Here is a 20,678-nt window from a genome sequence, read left to right as displayed (position 1 = left end):
ATCTTAACTTTTTCAGAGAAACTGTCTCAGGTCAGGTTTTGAAGAAGTTTTATGATGATGTACCTCTTGATTTATTACTGAGGAAAAATATGGCTTTATAAAATTAAATTAGTTTTCAGCTTTAATGGAGCAATTATTTTTATTTTGAACTTCTATGTCTTACTCAAATAGAGTAATCTTTTAAAAATGTTTAAAATAGCTTATTGGTTTGAAACGTTGTGATTAATGCATATGATAATAAAAATAATCTCATAATGCGTTCAGCAGTCCCAAAAGTTTAAAGTTAATGCTATTCTTAAAAAAAATTTTTTAAGTTTATTTATTTTTTGAGAGAGAGAGAGAGGGGGAGAGGGAGAGGGAGAGAGAGAGAGAGAGAGAATGTGAGCAGGAGAGGGGCAGAGAGAAAGAATCTCAAGCAGGTTGTCCACTGTCAGCAAGGAGCCCAATGCAGGGCTTAAACTCATGAGCCATAAGATCATGACCTGAACCGAAATCAAGAGTTGGATGCTTAACCGACTGAGCCACCGAGGTGCCCCTGGTTAATGCTGTTTTTGGATAGCAATTCCCATCTTGGACTAACCCCTCATCCTTCCTTAAAGGGCTATTAATTGACACTAAGTTGTCTTACTTTTTTAAGTAAATAGAATTTTATTTGCCTTTGTAGAGGCCCATACAGTTGTCATGTTTGCTTAAAAATATATGTTTTATCTCTGTGTCTGCATCATAAAATACTTGAAAGAGCTAAAATGTGCATGTAATTTTATGTTATAAACATCCTAATGCTTTTTATGTCCTTTCAACATTTTAATTTGAAAAGTTGTAAGCAATAGAAAAGTTTGAATACCTGACATACCCTCCGTCTAAAAACTAATTAAAAATTGCACTTACTTTGTATATATATATATATTTTTTAATGTTTTATTTATTTTTGAGACAGAGAGAGACAGAGCATGAACGGGGGAGGGGCAGAGAGAGAGGGAGACACAGAATCGGAAGCAGGCTCCAGGCTCTGAGCCATCAGCCCAGAGCCCGACGCGGGGCTCGAACTCACGGACTGCGAGATCATGACCTGGCTGAAGTCGGACGCTTAACCGACTGCGCCACCCAGGCGCCCCTACTTTGTATATTTTTATGCATAATACATTTTTACTAAACCATATGAAAATAATGTAAACACACTGTACAAGTCATACTTTCATACTGAACAGCTATTTACTTCAGTTACTATTACCTGATAAATATTGTCAACAAATAGAAAATCGTTACATAAACAGATATTAATACAACTATATCAGTAACCATTTATGTGAATGGTGTAAATACAGCAATTAAATGAAAGACACTATTTGAATGGATTTAAAAAAAAACAATTATATGTATCTGCAAACACCCCCCCCCACCCCTTTACATTTAAAACACATAGAGATGAAAAGTAAGGCCATGGAGAGAGTTGTACCATGCTAACACAAAAGAAAATTATAGAAGCTGTATTAATTTCAGGTCAAGCAGACTTTAGGACAAGAAAAATTATAAGGGGTAAAGGGCATCATTGCCTAATGATAAAGGAGGTTGATTCTCTAAGAAGACGTACAAGTCCTTAATGTATAAGCACCTAACAATAGAACATCATATTTTGAGGCAAAAACTGATAGAACTGAAAGGAGAAATAGACTAATCCATTCTTATAAGTTGGAGATGTTAACACCTCTCTATAAGTAAGTGACAGATCCATCAGGCAGAAAATCAGTAAGGACACAGTTGGGCTGAATCTCACCATCAGTCAACTGCATCTAGTCGACATTTGTAGAATACTGCATCCAACAGCAGAATAAACATTCTTCTCAAGTTCACATGGAGCATTTACCAAGATAGACTATATTTTAGGCCATAAAACACATCTCAGCAAGTTTAAAATGATAGAAGTCATTCAGAATATGTTCTCAGACAATAACGACTTTAAACTAGGAATCAGTAACAGAGAGATAGTTGGACTATTCCACGGTATGTGAAGGTTAGACAACAAATTTCTACATAAGACATAGTTCAAATGTCCACCGACTGATGAATGGATAAAGATGTGGTGTATATGTGTATACGTATATATACACACAATAGGACGGATATTACTCAGCCATCAAAAAGAACGAAATCTTGCCATTTGCAGTGACATGGATGGAGCTAGAGAGTAGTATGCTAAGTGAAATAAGTCAGTCAGAGAAAGACAAATACCATATTATATTACTCATATGTGGAATTTAAAAAAACAGATGAGTAAATAAAAAAAGAGAGGCAAAGCAAGAAACAAGACTCTTAACTATGGAGAACAATGTGATGGTTACCAGAGGGGAGGTGGGTGTAGGCTGAGTTAAATAGGTGATGGGCATTAAAGAGTGCACTTGTGATGAGCACCAGGTGTTGTATGTGAGTGTAAATTGTACACTTGAAGCTAATGTAACACTGTATGTTAGCTAACTGGAATTTAAATAAAACCTTTTAAAAACATTTAAAAAATGAAAAAATAAGACATAGTTCAGAGAAGTTTCAAGACAACTTAAAAATATTTTGAACTGAATGAAAATGAAAACACAAATTATCAAACTTTGAAGAATTCAGTGAGAACGGTACTTAATGGAAATTTATAGCATCGGATGCATATTTAGAAAAGAAGATCTAAAGTCAATAATCTAAGCTTCCACCTTAAGAAACTAAAGAAAGAAGAGTAATATAAACTTAAAGCAAGCAGAAGAAAAGGAGTAATAAAAATAGAGCAGAAATCAGTGATCCTAATGGCAAAGCCAGATGACATTTTAAGAAGGGAAACTACCAACTAATATCTCTCATAAACATAAATGCAAAAGTCTTGAACCAAATGTTAGCTACTCAGATCCAACAATGTACACCCAAACCACACGAGAATTGTCTCAGGTGTATAAGACTGGTTCAACACTTGAAAATCAATAAGTATAATCCATCATATCAACAGGATAGAGAGGAAACATCCTATAATCACATAAATAGATGCAGAAAAAGCACTTGACCAAGTTTGACACCCATAATAAAAATTCAACACCCTTAATAGATCTCTGAACAAACCAGGAATAGAGGAACTTCCTCAGCTTGATAAAGAACTGTACAAAAATCCCTACAGCTCACAGATAATAATGAAAAACGAGATGATTCCCCCCCTAAGATTGGTGATAAGGCAAGGATGTTGCCTGTTACTACTCCTACTTAACCACCACACTGGAAGTTCCAGCTAATGCAATTAAGACAAGAAAAGAAAATAAAAGGTATACAGATTTGGAAGGAAGAAATAGAATTGTATTTGTTCTCAGATGACATGACTATTTGTGTAGAAACCCCCAAAGAATCAACAGAAAAACTCCTGGAACTAATAAGCAATTATAGCAGGGTTGCAAGATGCTAGGTTAATACACAAGTCAATTGCTTTCCTATATGCCAGCCAGTGGGAGACTATTCAAGCTAACTCCTTTGTTCTTTGGAATGATCCCATTAAACTTTGAGTCCTTTTTTTTTTATTGGTTCCAGTGAAGGATTGTATGTTATATACTTATGCTGCCGCAGACCTGGAAGCAGCCATTTCTTCAAATAGCTTGATTAGTTCTGGTGGAAAATAGCATTTGAAAATAAGATCTGAATGCCAAGTGTCTTTATTAGGACATTAACTGTAGGATTTTTGAGGGAGCGGAAGAAGGTGTTTTTTTTTTTTAATTGTGATTTTATATTTATATGAATATAATATGACAAATTGGTGCAGCCACTATGGAAAACAGTATGGAGGTACCTTAAAAAATTAAAAATAGAACTACCATTCTCAGTTTTGGGTGTATATCCGAAGGAGTTGGGATCAGGATCTTGAAGGCTGATTTTTCTTAATTTCTCACTTCAACCCTTGTGTATCATTTTTCTTAGAGTGATAATCTTTATACATACTAATATTATTCTTCAAAATCTTGGTGCTAATTGATTTTATCTTATAATTAATATTCTTTGCAACTTAAATAGCCATATAGCTACAAAATTAAACCCACTATGTTTAAGATTTCTTTTCATTTCCATTTTTTTCCAATAGAAAATATTCTACACACAGTGTAAAATTGGAGCAGTTTGGTAACACCTACCTGAAAAAAAATTTCTCTGTGTTTTTCTGTTATCAGTTTTGTAGACCGTAAGGTCAGTTGTTTTTCTATTTTTACTTCATGTTAACTTTGCATTTTATTTTGTATTTCATCACATATTTAAACGCGTTAATTATTAACGTGGTTAGAAATTTTAATTACATAACAAAATATATTCAAGAAGACTTGTTTACAACCTTTTTTTCTTCACTTACTGCCTACCCACCCCCTTGTACATAATAACCCCAGTAGTTGGTTTCTGGTTTACTATACCTGTGTTTTTTAATGCAAAAGTAAATATATATATATACATATATATATGTTTATTATATAAAATATATAAATTGAAAAAATATATATTCTTTATGCCAAAATAAATATATATGTTTACCATATGTTTGTTATATATAACATATTATAATATATATATTACATATGCTTAGTCTTAATTTTTTTAAATGTTTATTTTTGAGAGAGAGAGAGGAAGAGAGAGAGCATAATTGGGGGAGAGGCAGAGAGAGAGGGAGACAGAGAAGCCAAAGCGGGCTCCATGCTGTCAGCACAGAGCCCCAGGTGGGCCTCAAACTCATGAACCATGAGCTCATGACCTGAGCCGAAGCCAAGAGTTGGACGCTTAACCACTGAGCCACCCAGGCACCGCATGTTATAACGTATATATTACATCTTCTTATTCTTAACTGTGTTTTGTGTAAAAATAAACAGTCAAATTATACAATATGTGGAAGGTTTTTTTTTTGTTTTCACTTAATAAATACTAGACATCACTGTATAGACTTTCATAGAGGGCTTTCTCATCTTTTAAGGCTTCATTGTTCTCCATGATGTGACTCTACCATATTTTATTCAGTCAGATCCGACTGATAAACATTTGAATAGTCTTCAGTGATTTTCTTTTTTAAAAGATTATCAAATCTTGTGTATATGCCTTTTTTTTTTTTTTTTTTTTGTAGAGGAATATCTTTGGTTCTAGAAGTCGGATTACTATGTCAAAAGGTAAACATCTATTCAATTTTTGCACGTATTGCTAAATTCCATTCCCTAAGGGCTGTGCTATGACGCATCACCACTAGCAATGCACCAGAGGGCCTGTTTCCATACAATCTCAGCAGCAGGTCAGGTTGACAGAATGGAGGACTTTTTTCCTCAGGGTGAAAGGTTAGAAATGATATCTCAGTATCGTTTTCATTTGCGTTTGATCTTAGGAGTGCAGTTTAATATCTTTTCACGTGTTTGAATCGGTTTTATGTATGTTAAATGTATGCTGTCCATAATGGCTTTTGCCCATTTTATGACTGAAAATTTGTTTTTCTTCTCAAATGTTAGTCTTTCTGTGGTAATAGCTCTCAAAATTTTCTCTTTCTTTTTTGACTTGGATATGCAATTTTTTGCCAAGTGACATTTTATTATTTAAAAAATATTATTTTTGAATTGTTTCTGGATTATGAGTCACAGAAAATCTTCCACCATTCCATTAATAAAAGAATTCATTGTTGAGCACCTGGGTGGCTCGGGCAGTTGAACGATGCACTCTTGATTTGGGCTCAGATCATGAATTTATGGTCCTGGGATCAAGCCCTGCATGGGGCTCTGCACTGAGCATATGGAGCCTGCTTAAGATTCTCTCCCTCCCTCTGCTCCTCTCCTCCACTCATGAGCTCTCTCTCTCTCTCTATCTCAAAAAAAATAAAGTAAAATAATTTTAAAAAGAAATAATTCATTTTTTTCTCAACACCTGATATTTGAAAATGAATCTGTATTATATTCTAAATTTATATATATAGTTAGTTCTACAGCTAAACCTTTTATTTTGTTTTCCCCATTGGACTATTTGTGTGCCAACACCACACTGGTTTAATTATAGAGGTTTTATTGAGTTTCCTAAATATATGTTATAGCCTGTCTCCTCGTTGAACTTCTTAATTAGGGTGTATCTAGCTTATTTGTTTACTTTTCCATAGAAACATTAGAATCAGCTTATTCACCTATGTAAAATTGTGTTGAGGGTGCCTGGGTGGCTCAGTCAGCTGATCATTCGACTCTTGATTTTCGCTCAGGTCATCCGACTGAGCCACCCAGGCGCCCCAAGGCCATTGATATCATAGGTTCATTTTATAGTTTGTAATCTTACTAAATTCTCTTAATGTTTTGGTAATAATTTTGGGATTGATTATTTTACAATTTCCAGTCATACAATCATGGTATCTGGAAATGAAGATAGCAATCAGTATGGGTTTTCTTCAGTATTTTAGATGATAATCACAAATATTGCTCCATAGAACTATTAAATGGTGAGTTCAGTTGCATGTAATTTTGCATTGATATTCAAATATGAGTTTATTGTTTTCTTGTGCAATTTTCCTCAAGTTTAGATACTAACGTTTGGTTCGAGTGACAGGTGATTAAATATGAGGGTAGAGAGAACTTTGGATGGCTTATTTCTTCTTAGTTCAAGACCATGCCTTCCTGCTGAGAGAGTGAAGTACAATTTATTTAGTTAATACAGCCTCTTTTTGGTGCGTCTTCAGATTCTATGATGTTATCTTATTTTGGTAAGAATTTTTGGCTTCTTCCTTCTTTCCATGGAATACCACTCCTCCACAAGATGCCTCGCTACTTTGAGGTGCCCCCCCCCCAATTCACTTTCCTGGCCCCTTTCTGTCAATTCCCAGGAACTAGGGCTCTGCTTTCCCAGGACTGACAGGTTCTCATCAGGTTGGTACTCTCTCAGCGTTCCTGTTCCACGCCCTCCTCCCATCTCTCCCGTCTATAAAATCCTACCTGACACTTTTCTGCAAAGCAGCCTCTGGAGCTCACTTTGCTGATGTTAGTATTTTCCCTACTTAAATGTAAATTGAAGTGACTAATTTTCTGTTTCTCCTAGTGATTTGTGTTTTCCTCTTAGCTGATTTTTAAGATGTATGGACAGATTCAAATTCAGGCTACCATTATCCCACAGGAAGCTGGAAGTTCTCTTGCTGGTGTTAACCTAAATAGCAGTGTTTCTTGAATGTATACTTTATTGTTTTAATCAACATGTGTGGATCTAACAACAGAAGTTCTGTTTCTTTTCTTTTTTTCCCGTACTATTATTTGGTCACCTTTTCAGTATCATTTTCTATAAAAGATGAATCTAAAAGGAATCTGTGTATATGATATAAAATTTTATGGGCAGTTTTCAGTTTTGAGGCTCCTCAATGAATATTTGATAATTTAGTTTAATTTTTATGAGGCAGTTCATCGTTTTTAATGTGATAATAACAGAAACCTATTTAAGACTTTACATGCATCTGTACAGAGATTGGATCAATTTTTTTTTTTAATGCCTCAAGATGTGATACCTGAAAAGTAATGTGGTTCCTTGACATTCTGATAGTCGGAGGGTCCTTTACAGGGAGGTATGTCTGAATCCTTTGGAATAAGTTTACAACAAACTTTTATCTGGTCTGTAGCCCTGGAATAGAAGTTTTCAACTTGACCGTATATTATTATCATCTGTGGAGTTTTGAAGAATCCCAGTGCCAATTCCATCTGCCAGACCCATTATTAAATCAGAATTTGCAGAGGCATGCTCCCAGATACCAGCACAAGGCCTGAGACAGAGCTCAAAATGATGTCTTAGAAATGTTATCGATTCACATACCCATACACTGATTCACATACAACCACAGTTGAGAACCAGTGGTGGTTTTTGAGACCACAGCTCCATGCTGCTTATCAGCTAGTTGAAGAAACATGGTTCTAGAAGGTTCTTTTTCTTGCCATCCTCACATGTAGCTGTATTTTTGAGATTTGGGGTCAAAGCAAGATCTTCCGTAGTATCAAATAATGCCAAGGAAATCTCTCCAGTTAGACATAAGTCTCCACCAGTCACTACTGCTCTGAAAAACTTATAGGAGTTCTAATCTGTGGGAAGGGAAAGTAATTTGGAACTTCCAAAGTTTCAGTAAGCAAGTTTTGGAAAAGCAATTTCTTTTTCATTTTCAACTAGAATTGTGATTTCTATGGTTTGTGTGGAGATAGATTGCCTCTGAATCAACTGGGAAACTTGTTAAAGATGCAGTTTCCTAGACGTCACTCCAAGAGAATTGGATTGAGTAAGTTTTGGGGCAAGCTCAGTAACCAGTGTGTTTTACAAAACACCAGAGGATTCTGATGCAGGCGCAATCACAGTGACCTCTAACCTAGGCAGGGGCACATTCCACAGGAACTTGACGGAACGTTTTAGGAATTCTGATTGCCTCGGATCCTCAGAGGCGCAAGTAGGAATGATCCGGGTTTCACTTTCATGACATCCACAAAAATCAAAGAGATTTAAAAATGAAATAACTTTGCCATCCCGTAGTTGAAGAAAAAAGGACGTAGTGCTTACGTGTTACATAGATTTGTTCTCATCAAACCTTTTGGCCAGATTAGTTACATCCTCCTATCTGTAAATCCATTCACAGTATCCTTTCCTGTAGGTTTTCAGCAGCAGCCGTGACGGAACCAAAATACCTCTTGTGGATCTGTTAATATGTGTTTATCCCCCTTCAGAAGAGTCCTGTGATATTTGCCAGCTTGACGAATGTAACTCTTAGTTCAATATATTCTGTATGATAGAATAGATGGGAAAAAATTGTTCTAGACAAACATTGCTTTTCCTCAGAGAAGTTGCTACCCAATACATGTGACCTCATTAGTCAGAATTTTTTATAATCACGCTAAGTTTCAGGATTTAAGGCAGTGATTCTTAATATTTTGGATCAAGGAGCTCTGAGAATCTGAGAGCCTTGGAACTGTCTTACCCAGATATCTGAACATATTTAAATGAAATCAAAGTTTCCATTTATTTTTAGAGAATCTGTGAACATCCCAAAGCTCTTTAGAGCCACATTGCAGTTTAAAAAGTCCTGATATAAGATATGTGGTATTTCCATGAATTTAGAATTTAATAGGATTTGTTATGGTTTTCAGGTATCTGTACAAGAATGAAATTCATGCCCTCGACAAGCAAACCTTTAAAGGACTCAGATCCTTGGAACAGCTGTAAGTAATAAAAACTTCTTTCTTGAATCATTGATGGTTGCCGTTCAAGTGGAAGCTCTTTTAATGCCATTATGTGATAGTTGAGCAATTATTTTAAGCTTTGTCATGCAGCTCGAATGATTGAATATTCTGTCATCAGTTGGATAAAAATCAGAATGTTTGATGGAGTTGGCATGAGGGCAGGAAGACAGAGCCCGGCTGGAATCCCAGCTCCTGCATTTATTAGTGGTGTGCTATTGGGCAAGTTGCCTTCCCTGAATTTCTGTTTCCAAATCTCTGGAATAAAGATATTCCTGCTGCGAAGATTAAGATATTCCATGCAAAGACTCTAGCTGATCATATGACACAAAATAGGCATTTCATAGAAGGTAATTGATAGCCGTGATTATTTATTAATTTATCAAGCTCATAGACATTTAACTGATATGGGAATTCCCAGAGCATGACGTCTAACCCCTCATGTGACAAATTAATAACCAAATCCGATGTTAATTAAATGACTTGCCTCAGGTTAAAAGATCTACAACCCAGATCTCCTGATTGTTATCCTCGTGCACTTTTCACATGTGACACCCTATGGCTGGTTTCAAGAGTTTGAAATCTCATAAACTGTAGGTTCACCTTTCAGAATTTCAGTGTGAAATAAGAATTTTCGGTATGAAAAAGTCATGATATATAGTTGCACTGCTACCGACTGGCCATTTGATATTTTATTCAGATATTTCTCTCAATTATTAGTGTCTGTGACGCAAAATCTAGTTAGATATTTGAAGAGGTTTTGACTCATTCCTGACAAGCTACGTGATATTTTGTCAGCTTAGAGATATAGAATGCTCTTTGATTTTTAATTAATACGACTCTTAAATACCAGAAGCTTTTGACTCTGAGCTTTATTTCTGTCTTCAATGTGGCTTCTTATTTTCAAAAGGCTGTTTGCAATCATTTCTATAATAAATATACTTCATAAATGTCTGAAAAAATCTAGATTTCTTTTTTTCCTGGAGGGCCAAAGTGTTAGGTTATAGTATTAAAATATGATCAATCAAACACACTTTTAAAAATTATCGTTTCCATCTACTTCTCCCCTTGTTAATTTTCTTTTACACGACTAATGATCTGTCCTGTGGCAAAGTGTGTTTCTTCATGTTTTCCTTTATTATTTTAAATTGTGTAATGTTTTAGGAAATTTTTACTACATTGTGGAACCATCACAAAAACAAATAAGTATAAATTCTTTAATAGCAACAACAAATAAAATCTTTATGACTGTGTTGTGTTGTTCATCAAATATATTTACAAATGATTTATAAAAATTAACATGAAAAGTTCTAATTCTAAAGTGCACATGATTCTCATCAGTAAATGCTTTACATCCTGATAACAATCATTGGTCTTACTAACATTGAGTAATACTATTGTTTAAAGCCATGGAAACAGGCATTTCTGCTTGCGAATTTTAAAGCATGATTCCATGCTCTTGTGAATCATTATTCAAAGAGGATTTTTGGAATACAAAGATGTAATCTCTAATCCTTGGAAATTTTCATGATTTTAATCATAGCTCTGAAAGTCAGTTCATTTCCATGTGTCTCTACCAAACTAAAGAGCTTGAGGTACCTGAAATATTTGTTCTTTAAGACCTATAATAAATAGGATTCTTATTGCACATAAGATCCTTATTTCTTTTAAGGATTCTTATTGTACATAACTGTTTTAAGATTAAGCTCCTTTTTGAGGAAGGCAGGGACACATGAGAGGTTTTTGTGCAGCCTTGCAAATATGGTAAGGCATTGTAATACCAATTCTGTTACTGACATAACCGTCTACATTCAGTATGAAAATACACTTTTTGATTTTCCTTTAGTCTTTAAGACACAGTCTGTGGTTTTAAAAAGTGGAAATGAGCAGTGAGGAAGGGATATTGAAGAAGGATTTGTGGGCTTAATTCTTTTTTTCTTTTTAAGATTATTTATTTTGAGAGAGAGAGAGACACAGAGAGCGAGTGAGGGAGGGGCAGAGAGAGAGGGAGAGAGAATCCCAAGCAGGCTCCGTGCTGTCAGCGTGGAGCTCGACCCAGGGCTGAAACCTACAAACGGTGAGATCATGACCTGAGCTGAAACCAAGAGGTGGATGCTTAGCTGACTGAGCCAACCAGGTGCCCCAACCTAATTCTTTTTTTCGTTTTTTTTTTTGTTTTTTTTTTTAATCTTTTGGTCAGTTGGAAATTTGATAAACTGCATTCTTTTTTTAAAACCACCTCATTGAGGTGTGATGGACATACCTCAATGGCTGTGCATACTTAATGTAAACAACTTGAGTTTAGAGATAAGTATTCACCTGTGAAACCATTGCCAAAATCTATGCTATAAATATATCCATCACTTCCAAAAGTTTCCTTTCATCCATCCCCCTAGTTATTATTATTATTATTATTCATTATTTGTGATAAGAACACTTAACATCTATCCTCTTAGCAAATTTTTAAGCATACAATACAGCATTAAGTTGTGAAACTATAACACTACAAGAAGAAATCATACAGAACATCTTCTTGACATTGGCCTTCAATGATTTCTTGGATATAAAGGAAAAGCACAGGCAACAAACACAAAAATAGACAACTAGAGCTATGTCAAACTAAAAAGCTTCTGCACAACAAAGGAAGCCATCAACAAAATAAAAGGCGATTTATGAAATGGAAAAAAACATCTGCAAACATTCATCTAATAAATCCAAAATGTAGGGAGAACTCCTAGAATTTAATAGCAAAAGCCCAAACAACTAGATTAAAAAATAGGCAAAGGACTTGAATAGATCTTTTTCCAAAATAGACACACAAATGGCCAACAAGTATATGCAAATGTGCTCGACATCACTAATCATCAGAGAAATGCAAATTACAACCACAATGTGAAGTCACCTCACACCTGTTAGGATGGCTATTATCCAAAAGAAAAAAAAAACACCACAGGTAAGGATGGCGTAGAGGAAAGGTAATTTCTCGTGCGCCATTGGTGGGAGTGTAAATCAGTGTAGCTGCTATGGAAAACAGTGTGGGGGTTCCTCAAAGAATTAAAAATAAGATTACCATGTGATCCACCAATCCCACTTCTGGGTATTTATTCAAAGAAGTTGAGATCAGGATCTCAAGGTGATACCCGCACTCCCATGCTCGCTGCAGGATTATTTACAATGGCCAAGAGATGGAAACAATCTAAATGTCCATTGACAGATGAATGGGATAAGGAAAAAATATATATGTGTGCATATATGTATGTAGTCACACACACGCATACATACAATGGAATATTATCCAAGCTTAAAAAAGAAAGAAATTCTGCCATTTGTGATAAAATGGATGAGTTTGGAGGGCATTATGCTAAGTGAAATAAGCCTGACACAGAAGGACAAATACTACATAATGCCATTTCTAAGAGAAATCTAAATAGTCAGACTCAAAGAAGCACAGAGTAGAATAGTGGCTCCCAGGGGATGGGGGAGGGAGAAATGAGGAGATGTTACTCAAAGGGTACAAACTTTTAGTTATGCAAGATCCTAGATGCCTAGAGATCTACTGTACAAAATAGTGACAAACCACATTCTGCTTTAAGGGTGAATCCTGTCTTTGTGTTGCATTAGATTATCTTCTGTGTGTTGGCTACATGAAGAGAAATTTTGTGATTAAACACAACAGAGTTATAAATTAAAACACAAATCTTATTTTAAACATTAATAAGACATTGTTATTTTTATAAAGTAATTTGTATCCTTATATTGATTGTGTCAGGGGAGTAATTATCTTTATAAGAATTATAATGGTTGAATTTTTATGTAGGAAGATAGAATGATTACAAATTAAGAAAGTGTATATTAAAATGAATACATTTGTGACGATACAATCAGTTTTACCAAATGGAAAGACCATATTTCTTGGGTATAATTTTCCATTTTATATATAGCCGAACACCACTGGTTAAGGGGGATAGTATCTTCAAAGCATGTTCTTATTCTACAAATGACACAGAGGACTCTAATGCTTCTACCTTTAAAAACAAGAGTAATTGCCATGTGCTTAGAAAGCACGGTTTAATGGACCTTGAGAAATTTAACAGACGACCATGGGGGAGGGGGAGGGGGAAAAAAAAGTTATAGGGAGGGAGGGAGGCAAACCATAAGAGACTCTTAAAAACTGAGATAAACTGAGGGTTGATGGGGGGTGGGAGGGAGGGGAGGGTGGGTGATGGGCATTGAGGAGGGGCACCTGTTGGGATGAGCACTGGGTATTGTATGGAAGCCAATTTGTCAATAAATTATTAAAAATAATATTTCTTATTAATCAGCCGTCTTGCTTTCAATTAGCTCTTCATCTAAAACTTCCATCTTTATTGTACTGATACATGGACCTATTTTCATTGGTTACTTTTTTTGCCACTGAATGTCTCATCCGAGCCTCCTTAGTAGGCACGAAATATGTCTCATGAAAATGGTATCTTCTAGTCATTTTCCTCGTAAGACCATTGAACTAGAAATGACAGTATTTTAGTTAGTCATTATTGTTTAACTTACATTTCCTTTCCAGTGTCTAACTTCACATTCCTTACTTTCCCTGTTCTTTAGATGTTTACTTAATCCTGAATGGTCTATTTTATCTAGAGTATTTCTGTTAGATAACAGCAGGCTTTCATGCCTGTGTTAAATTTCACTCCATGCCTTAAATATCAACATCTTATTCCATTGTCTACCGAAATCATGGAAAGAGGCAGAACAGTGTTTCTGAAAACACAAGATCTTAGAAATCAGACTGAACTAAGTTTGATCTGATTGAACATGTGCCGCGCTTATTAACCTTTCATTGTTTTTTAAATGAGGAGAATAATAAGTATGTGCCAGGCTGGCTCTGAGATCTAAGGATAATATATATGAAACACTTGGCAAGAGAAGATCCTGAAAGAACAATATCTGTGAATTTCTATAGCGATATTTATTATTATTTTACTAATTATTTTCCGTACAACGTTTGACAAGAAACAGCTTATTTATTTTTTACTTTTAAGAAACGGATAATTTAAATGGTGTGTTTTAAAATGCAAATTTAAATTTAACCAGTGATACAAAATATTAATTAACTTAATTTCTTTGACCTGTCGTGATCTGTTTTTTTTTTAATTTTTTTTTGATGTTTATTTAGTTTTGAAGGAGAGAGAGACAGAGCATGAGGGGGGAGGAGCAGAGAGAGAGAGGGAGACACAGAATCGGAAGCAGGCTCCAGGCTCTGAGCTGTCAGCACAGAGCCCGTCGCGGGGCTCAAACTCACAAACGGTGAGATCATGGCCTGAGCTGAAGTCGGAAGCTTAACTGACTGAGCCACCCAGGCGCCCCTGTCTAGTTTATTTTAAAGGACTTTCCAACCTGATTACTTACTGTAAACCATAAATGACTATAAATGCTAAAAAGATAATCTTTTTAAACATGTAAATATCGCAGATTGTACAGTTAATATTTCAAAGCTTTTAAAAGAAATCTTATTGTTTTCAAGAAGTTTCAAGCCTAATTAAAATTTGTTAAGCATCTAAAATTACAAGAAATGGGATATTGGCATAATGCTTTTGGATTTATCGATGCTTTGAAAATACAAAAATTCGGACTGGAACAAAAGAATATATGTGTAAAACTTCTTTTGCTCATTCATTGCCTGAAAGTCCTGCATTAGAGCTACTTTGGGTTTATGTCCATTGTCAATGCCATTCGTCCAAAGACCACCAGCAATATCCCCATAGTGAAACAAGTTGAGTTTGTCACTCCTTGCAGTGTGACCGAGAACACATGCTCTGTAGAGTCATAAATCGGGAGTATCAGTAAGAGGCTGTGAGAAAAAAAAACCAACATATTTTAAACTTAGACTTTGGCTGGGTGATTTTGAGAGGATAGGAAGGCAGGGATTTGCTCTAAATTGAAAAATGCCAGAAAGCGTGCACCAGTCTGTGATTGTGTATCGTCATAAATCTTATCTATAGAGAGTAGAGAATAGAATGATGATAAAGCTGTAATTGGTAAGGATATAGCATTCACTCAATCTGGTCAAAAGAAGAGACCGTTTGGCATTTTGTGGGTGGAAAAGTAATCTTGTTTTTATTTGTGCTGAGACAAAATTTAGAAGTAGCCGTGTCTTGTACCATTTTATCAAGGTCTCAGGGTAACCCTGTCTTAGCTTGAATTCTGTGAGATTACGTTTAGTAGAGTCCCATGGTCCATCCATGAGTGCCAGGTCGGTTTCTGAATGTCGAAGATAATCTTTTTTTTTTTTTTTTTTTTCCTTGCTCAAGATAAATTAGAGCCCAGAATTCAGAATAAAAGATAGACCATTATGGTGGTAAGGATTCTTCATTAAAGACTTTATTTAGTATCACCCTTCCATCATGATGACTAGTAACTTATTCTCAGTGTTAAAAGCATCTTTGATATATAACATCTAAAAAGGTTTCACTCACTTATAAACAGAGACAAATTTCTTCTTGTGATACGATGTTGGAGGAGAGAGATTTACATTTTGCTCTTAAAAACTAGAAAACCAGACAAAATATCTAAAGCAGCCATTTTCAGACATTGGACAACAGGCAACAAAGAGCTGTGATCCGTGACACAGGGACACAAGATGTGATCTCTGTGATGTCATAGCTCACTGCCCAGAGGGAGCTTCCAGACAGAAGCACAGGGAAGGTTACACAGCCAGAGACTAGCTATGTTGAGGAGACAGAGATTGGAGTTTGGGGATCGTGGCATGGCAGAAATTGGTGGTATGGGGCACCAGAGAGCAGAGAGCTGCACAGAGAAAGCCTTGGAGACCTGAAGAAGCTTCTCCTAGGGGCGCCTGGGTGGCTCAGTCGGTTAAGCGTCCGACTTCAGCTCAGGTCACGATCTCGCGGTCCGCGAGTTCGAGCCCCGCGTCGGGCTCTGGGCTGATGGCTCAGAGCCTGGAGCTTGCTTCTGATTCTGTGTCTCCCTCTCTCTCTGCCCCTCCCCTGTTCATGCTGTGTCTCTCTCTGTCTCAAAAATAAATAAACGTTAAAAAAAAAATTAAAAAAAAAAAAAAAAAAGCTTCTCCTAGTCTTTGTGTGGATACTGATCAGCACAGGTAGTTAGAGGAAACTACCTGCGCTCAGAAGAGGACGACTGGAAAGCTCTAAGTCAAAAAAGTGCCAGAAACTCCTACACAGGCCTGAGAATAGTTGAGAATAGTTTGTGCTACCTCTAGCCAGTACGGAAGGACCTCATGCTACATAGCACTGGAAAGAGTCCTCGGCAAAGTGTCATCTTGATAGAGGGGCTACATGAGTCCTTTTATGAAGACTCCTTGACCTGCTCTGGCACAGGTTAAAGAAAACCAGAGAGAATCAAACCGCTCTCAGTGCCAGAATGAAGTCCACTATTTATCAAAGAAGTGCAACAAAATCTAGCACCCAGTAACCCAACATTAACAATTCTCATCCTTTAATCAAAAATTGCCAAGCGAGCACATCATGCCAGAGTTACAAAATCAAGAAACCAAAATATGATGGGACGAGAGGAGAAATGAACAAATTCAACACTCTTCTGTCAATAATTGATAGAAAAGTAGACAGAAAAATCACCAAGTGTATAGAAGACAAGTATAACAGTATCAACCAATTTGACCTAACTGGTATTAATAGGGCAATCCGCCTTAAGTAAGCCTTAAAACTATACAACATTTTCAAGTGCACAAGGGACATTGACCAAGATAGTTCATATTCTATGCTACAAAATAATTCTCGATAATTTTCTTTTTTTAACAGCAAAATGGATTTATTCACGAATAGGAGAGAATTGCAATTTGGGGCAAACAGGCTATGGTAAGCCAGAGGCAAGTCCAACAAACAAAGGAGAAAATGTTATTTCAGGGGGAAGGAGGGAGTTGGGAGCTGTTGTTTTGGACCAAAGTCTATTGGAGAAAAGCAAGAGTTCAGGCTGATGATAGTTTCTCATTGGCTGAGTTGCTGGCGTAGTTGATTTCTTGCAGGAGATGCGATGTGCATCTTTTCCTGTTGTCGCCTGTAATTGATGATTCTTACCTGTTGATGACTCTTCTGTTGGGGTCTGTTATCCACACTTCTTTCTGTAATGGACACAAAGTGGTATGGTGTGAAAGCTCCCCCTTCTGGCCTCTCCAATCCATTTTGGTGAGGTTTCCCTTGACTAATTTTCACATTTCCTTCTTTTGATTAAGATCTTCCTTTGAAAACTTCACTGATGGAGAGTTAGGTTTTCTTAATTCAGTGGTCTTTTGGGCTTTGGCATCAAGACTTTTTCTGGATGTCCTGCCCCACACCGGAGAGAAATTGTATAGATTGCAGACCTACTGAGGTCACATGCGAATAACAAGGAGTAGGAGGGAGAACTCTCAGGGACTTCCATCTATAGTCCATATTTATGGAAATCATAAGCATTGCAGATCATCTCCATGTTGGGTACCTCATTTTTACAAAGGTTTGACAGGCAGCAAGTACAGAATCAAAAGGAACATGACATTTCCCAATTGTAGATGGTTCTAAATCCACACCCTCGGTCTGAAAGTAGCCAGCTGAGAATATTTATTGATACATATTCCGACTGAGGGGAGAAAAGTCTCCCTCCAGAGGCAAACCTGGAGTCATATATTCCCCTTGGAAGTCCCCACCTAAAGCAGCCCTGAAAGTAGAATACAGTGCCCTGCAAGAATACGCTGGAAGAACGGCGTGCATTTGGGAAGATACAGTGTGGGTAGAAACAGGAAGCAGTAGCTGATAAACTTTTTGCGAGACAGCGAAACTTCAAAGACATTTTAAAACAGTGTCCTCAAAAGAAGTGTTTGGAACTAACTGTGTCACCAGTAATACAACCTGTGAAGTTGTAAATTCACGAACCATGAATTTGGATAAGAATGCAGAGACAGTTGGATACAGATGTGGTAAAAGATACAGAATGGACTATTCCTCAGCAGATACAAAGAATCTTGTCCTTTGCAGCAACATGGATGGACCTAGAGGGTAATATGCTAAGTGATACAAGTCAGAGCAAGACCAATGCTGTATGATTTTGCTTACGTGGAATCTAAGCAAACAACAGAAACAGACTCATAGATAAGGGAAACAGACTGTTGGTCAGAGGGGAGGGGGAGGGGCAGATGAAAGAGGTGAAAGAGATTAGGAAGTATAAACTTCCAGTTATAAAATGAGTAAGTCATGGGCACAGAGAATATAATCAATCTGTATGGTGACAGACGGCAACTAAACTTACCACGGAAATCATTTCGTAATGTATAGAAACATCAAGTCACTATGAGGCACACTTGAAACTAACAGACCGTTATTTCAATGATATGTCAGTAAAAAATGAAAGGACACAATAAAATTTGCATATTGTGAAAAACACAAATAAAAATCGCCCTCCTTTGTTAGAGTAATCTTTTTTCACAGTGCACTCCTGGGAAGGAAAGACCTTAAGCATAACACCTTCAGCCTCAAGGTTTTCCCTGTTGGAAATGACACCTCCAGAAAGACTCTTTTTCAACCTTGCTGGAAAGGCACCTGTCAGGTGCCACTGACCAACCCTTGTGCCATGCATCTCCTGGGAATAGACTTTTGGATTCATGTGACACGTCTAAAGAAGGCATCAAACCCTGCCTGGACCTGTACACCATCTGGCGACCTGAAAGAAAAGATTTCTTGGAACCGAAGCAGATGATAGCTGATGAGATAGCAGTCCCAAGACGTCTGGACCAGACCACTTAGAATGTTCAGTAAATTTTGGAGCACTGAAATCATATAAAATATCTTTTCTGATAAAACAGCATTAAATTAGGGAACAATAACAGAAAGATATCGTATAAATTTCCAAATTGTTAGACCTACCAAGCAATTCGAGGAAGAAATCACAAGAAAAATTAGGAAATATTTTGAATAAACTAAAAATGAAATGACAGCATCCTGAAATTTTGAGGTTGTAACTAAAGTAGTGGCTGGATTGCAACTTATCACATTAAACATGAAGATATCATGTTTGAAGGATGAAGATATCAAGTCAGTGATCCAAGTTTCTACCTTAAGAATCTAGAAAAGTGGAGCAAATTATATCCAAAGTAAGCAGAAAGAAGGAACTAACAAAGATGGGTTAAAATCAAAGAAATCGAAAACAGAACCACAATAAAGTGAATACACAAAAATCTTATGTGTTCAAACGAGCAATAAACTTGATGGACTTTAAGCCAAATTTTCAGAAAAAAGGGAGACGATGCAATTTATGGATATCAAGACTAGGGGGCAGTACAGATACTATAAAAACAGTAAATAGATAAAATAAGGGTTTATCTTGAACAATTTTCTTCCAATAAATTGGACAACTTAATGAAATGAAAAATAGACTTCAAGGATACACCTGATAAAGGTTACTCAAAAACAAATAGTCTGTATAACTATATATTAATATATATAAAAGAAATTATATTTGTAGTTAAAATATTTCCAAATAAAAATAAATTACGTGTCTAGATAGGTTCATTGGTGAATTGTTACAAACATTTAAGGGAGAAATAAGTCCAATTCTATACCTTTTTTTTTTTTTAAATAAAAGAGGGACACTTTCCAACTCATTTGAGTTGCAGTCACTGTATGATAACAAAGTCAGACAAATGCATTACAAGAAAAGAAAATAAAAAGCCTGTATCCCTCATTAATATAGATGCAAAATGCCTTCACCAAATATTAGAAAATCAAATCTAGCAAATTATCTGAAAGGTATAATAAACAAATCATGCACAAGTACATTTAATTTAAGGAATACAGGCTGGTTTAACATTTGAAAACCAATATATTTCACCGTATTAATAGATTAAAGAAGAAAAAACACGATCATCTCAGTATATGCAGAAGACGCATTTGACAAGATTTAACAGTCATTCATGGTAAAAAATCTTAAGCAAATCAAGAGTGAACAGGAATTTTCTCAACCTGGGAAGCGACATCTAGGAAAGGCCCTTGCCTAATTCATATTCGGTGGCAAAATGACTGAGTACTTACTTAACTTTTCAGGTTGGGAGCAAGGCAAGAATGAAAGGAAAGAAGCATGGAAAGATGTTCATCATTCTAAGTCATTAGGGAAATGCAAATTAAAACCACCATAAGATACCATTATACACCCTTTAGAAAGGCTAATCCCTTTCAAACACAGTTTCACAATTTCTTTTAAAGTTAAACATTTCAGACTGGGACACAGCAATTACACTTTTTAGTGAAAGCATCTACCCCGAAGAAATAAGACGTATTTCCACACAGATGATGATGATAGCATCTTTATGAAAATATCCCTAGACTAGAAACAACCCAGATGTCTATCAACCAACTGGTGACTGGATCAACAAATTAGGGTACATCCACACGGTGGGCTAACACTCAGTAATAAACAGGAATAAACCACTGATACTCATACCATCACAGATGAATT

General features: G+C 36.2%; 1 protein-coding gene across 1 annotated transcript in view; it reads left to right on the top strand.

Annotated features, from left to right (window-relative positions):
• The window catches only part of PXDNL (peroxidasin like), a 412,750-nt gene that overhangs the window by 221,148 nt on the left and 170,924 nt on the right, over positions 1–20,678 (top strand). Inside the window, exon 4 of the mRNA XM_042972968.1 lies at positions 9,114–9,185. Within this exon, the coding sequence (XP_042828902.1) occupies positions 9,114–9,185 (72 nt within the window). The remainder of the gene's footprint in view (positions 1–9,113; positions 9,186–20,678) is intronic.

This window comes from Panthera tigris, chromosome F2, assembly GCF_018350195.1.
Source record: "Panthera tigris isolate Pti1 chromosome F2, P.tigris_Pti1_mat1.1, whole genome shotgun sequence".
In the NCBI taxonomy this organism is placed as follows: Eukaryota; Metazoa; Chordata; class Mammalia; order Carnivora; family Felidae; genus Panthera; species Panthera tigris.
This window is presented reverse-complemented; position numbering and strand designations above follow the sequence as displayed.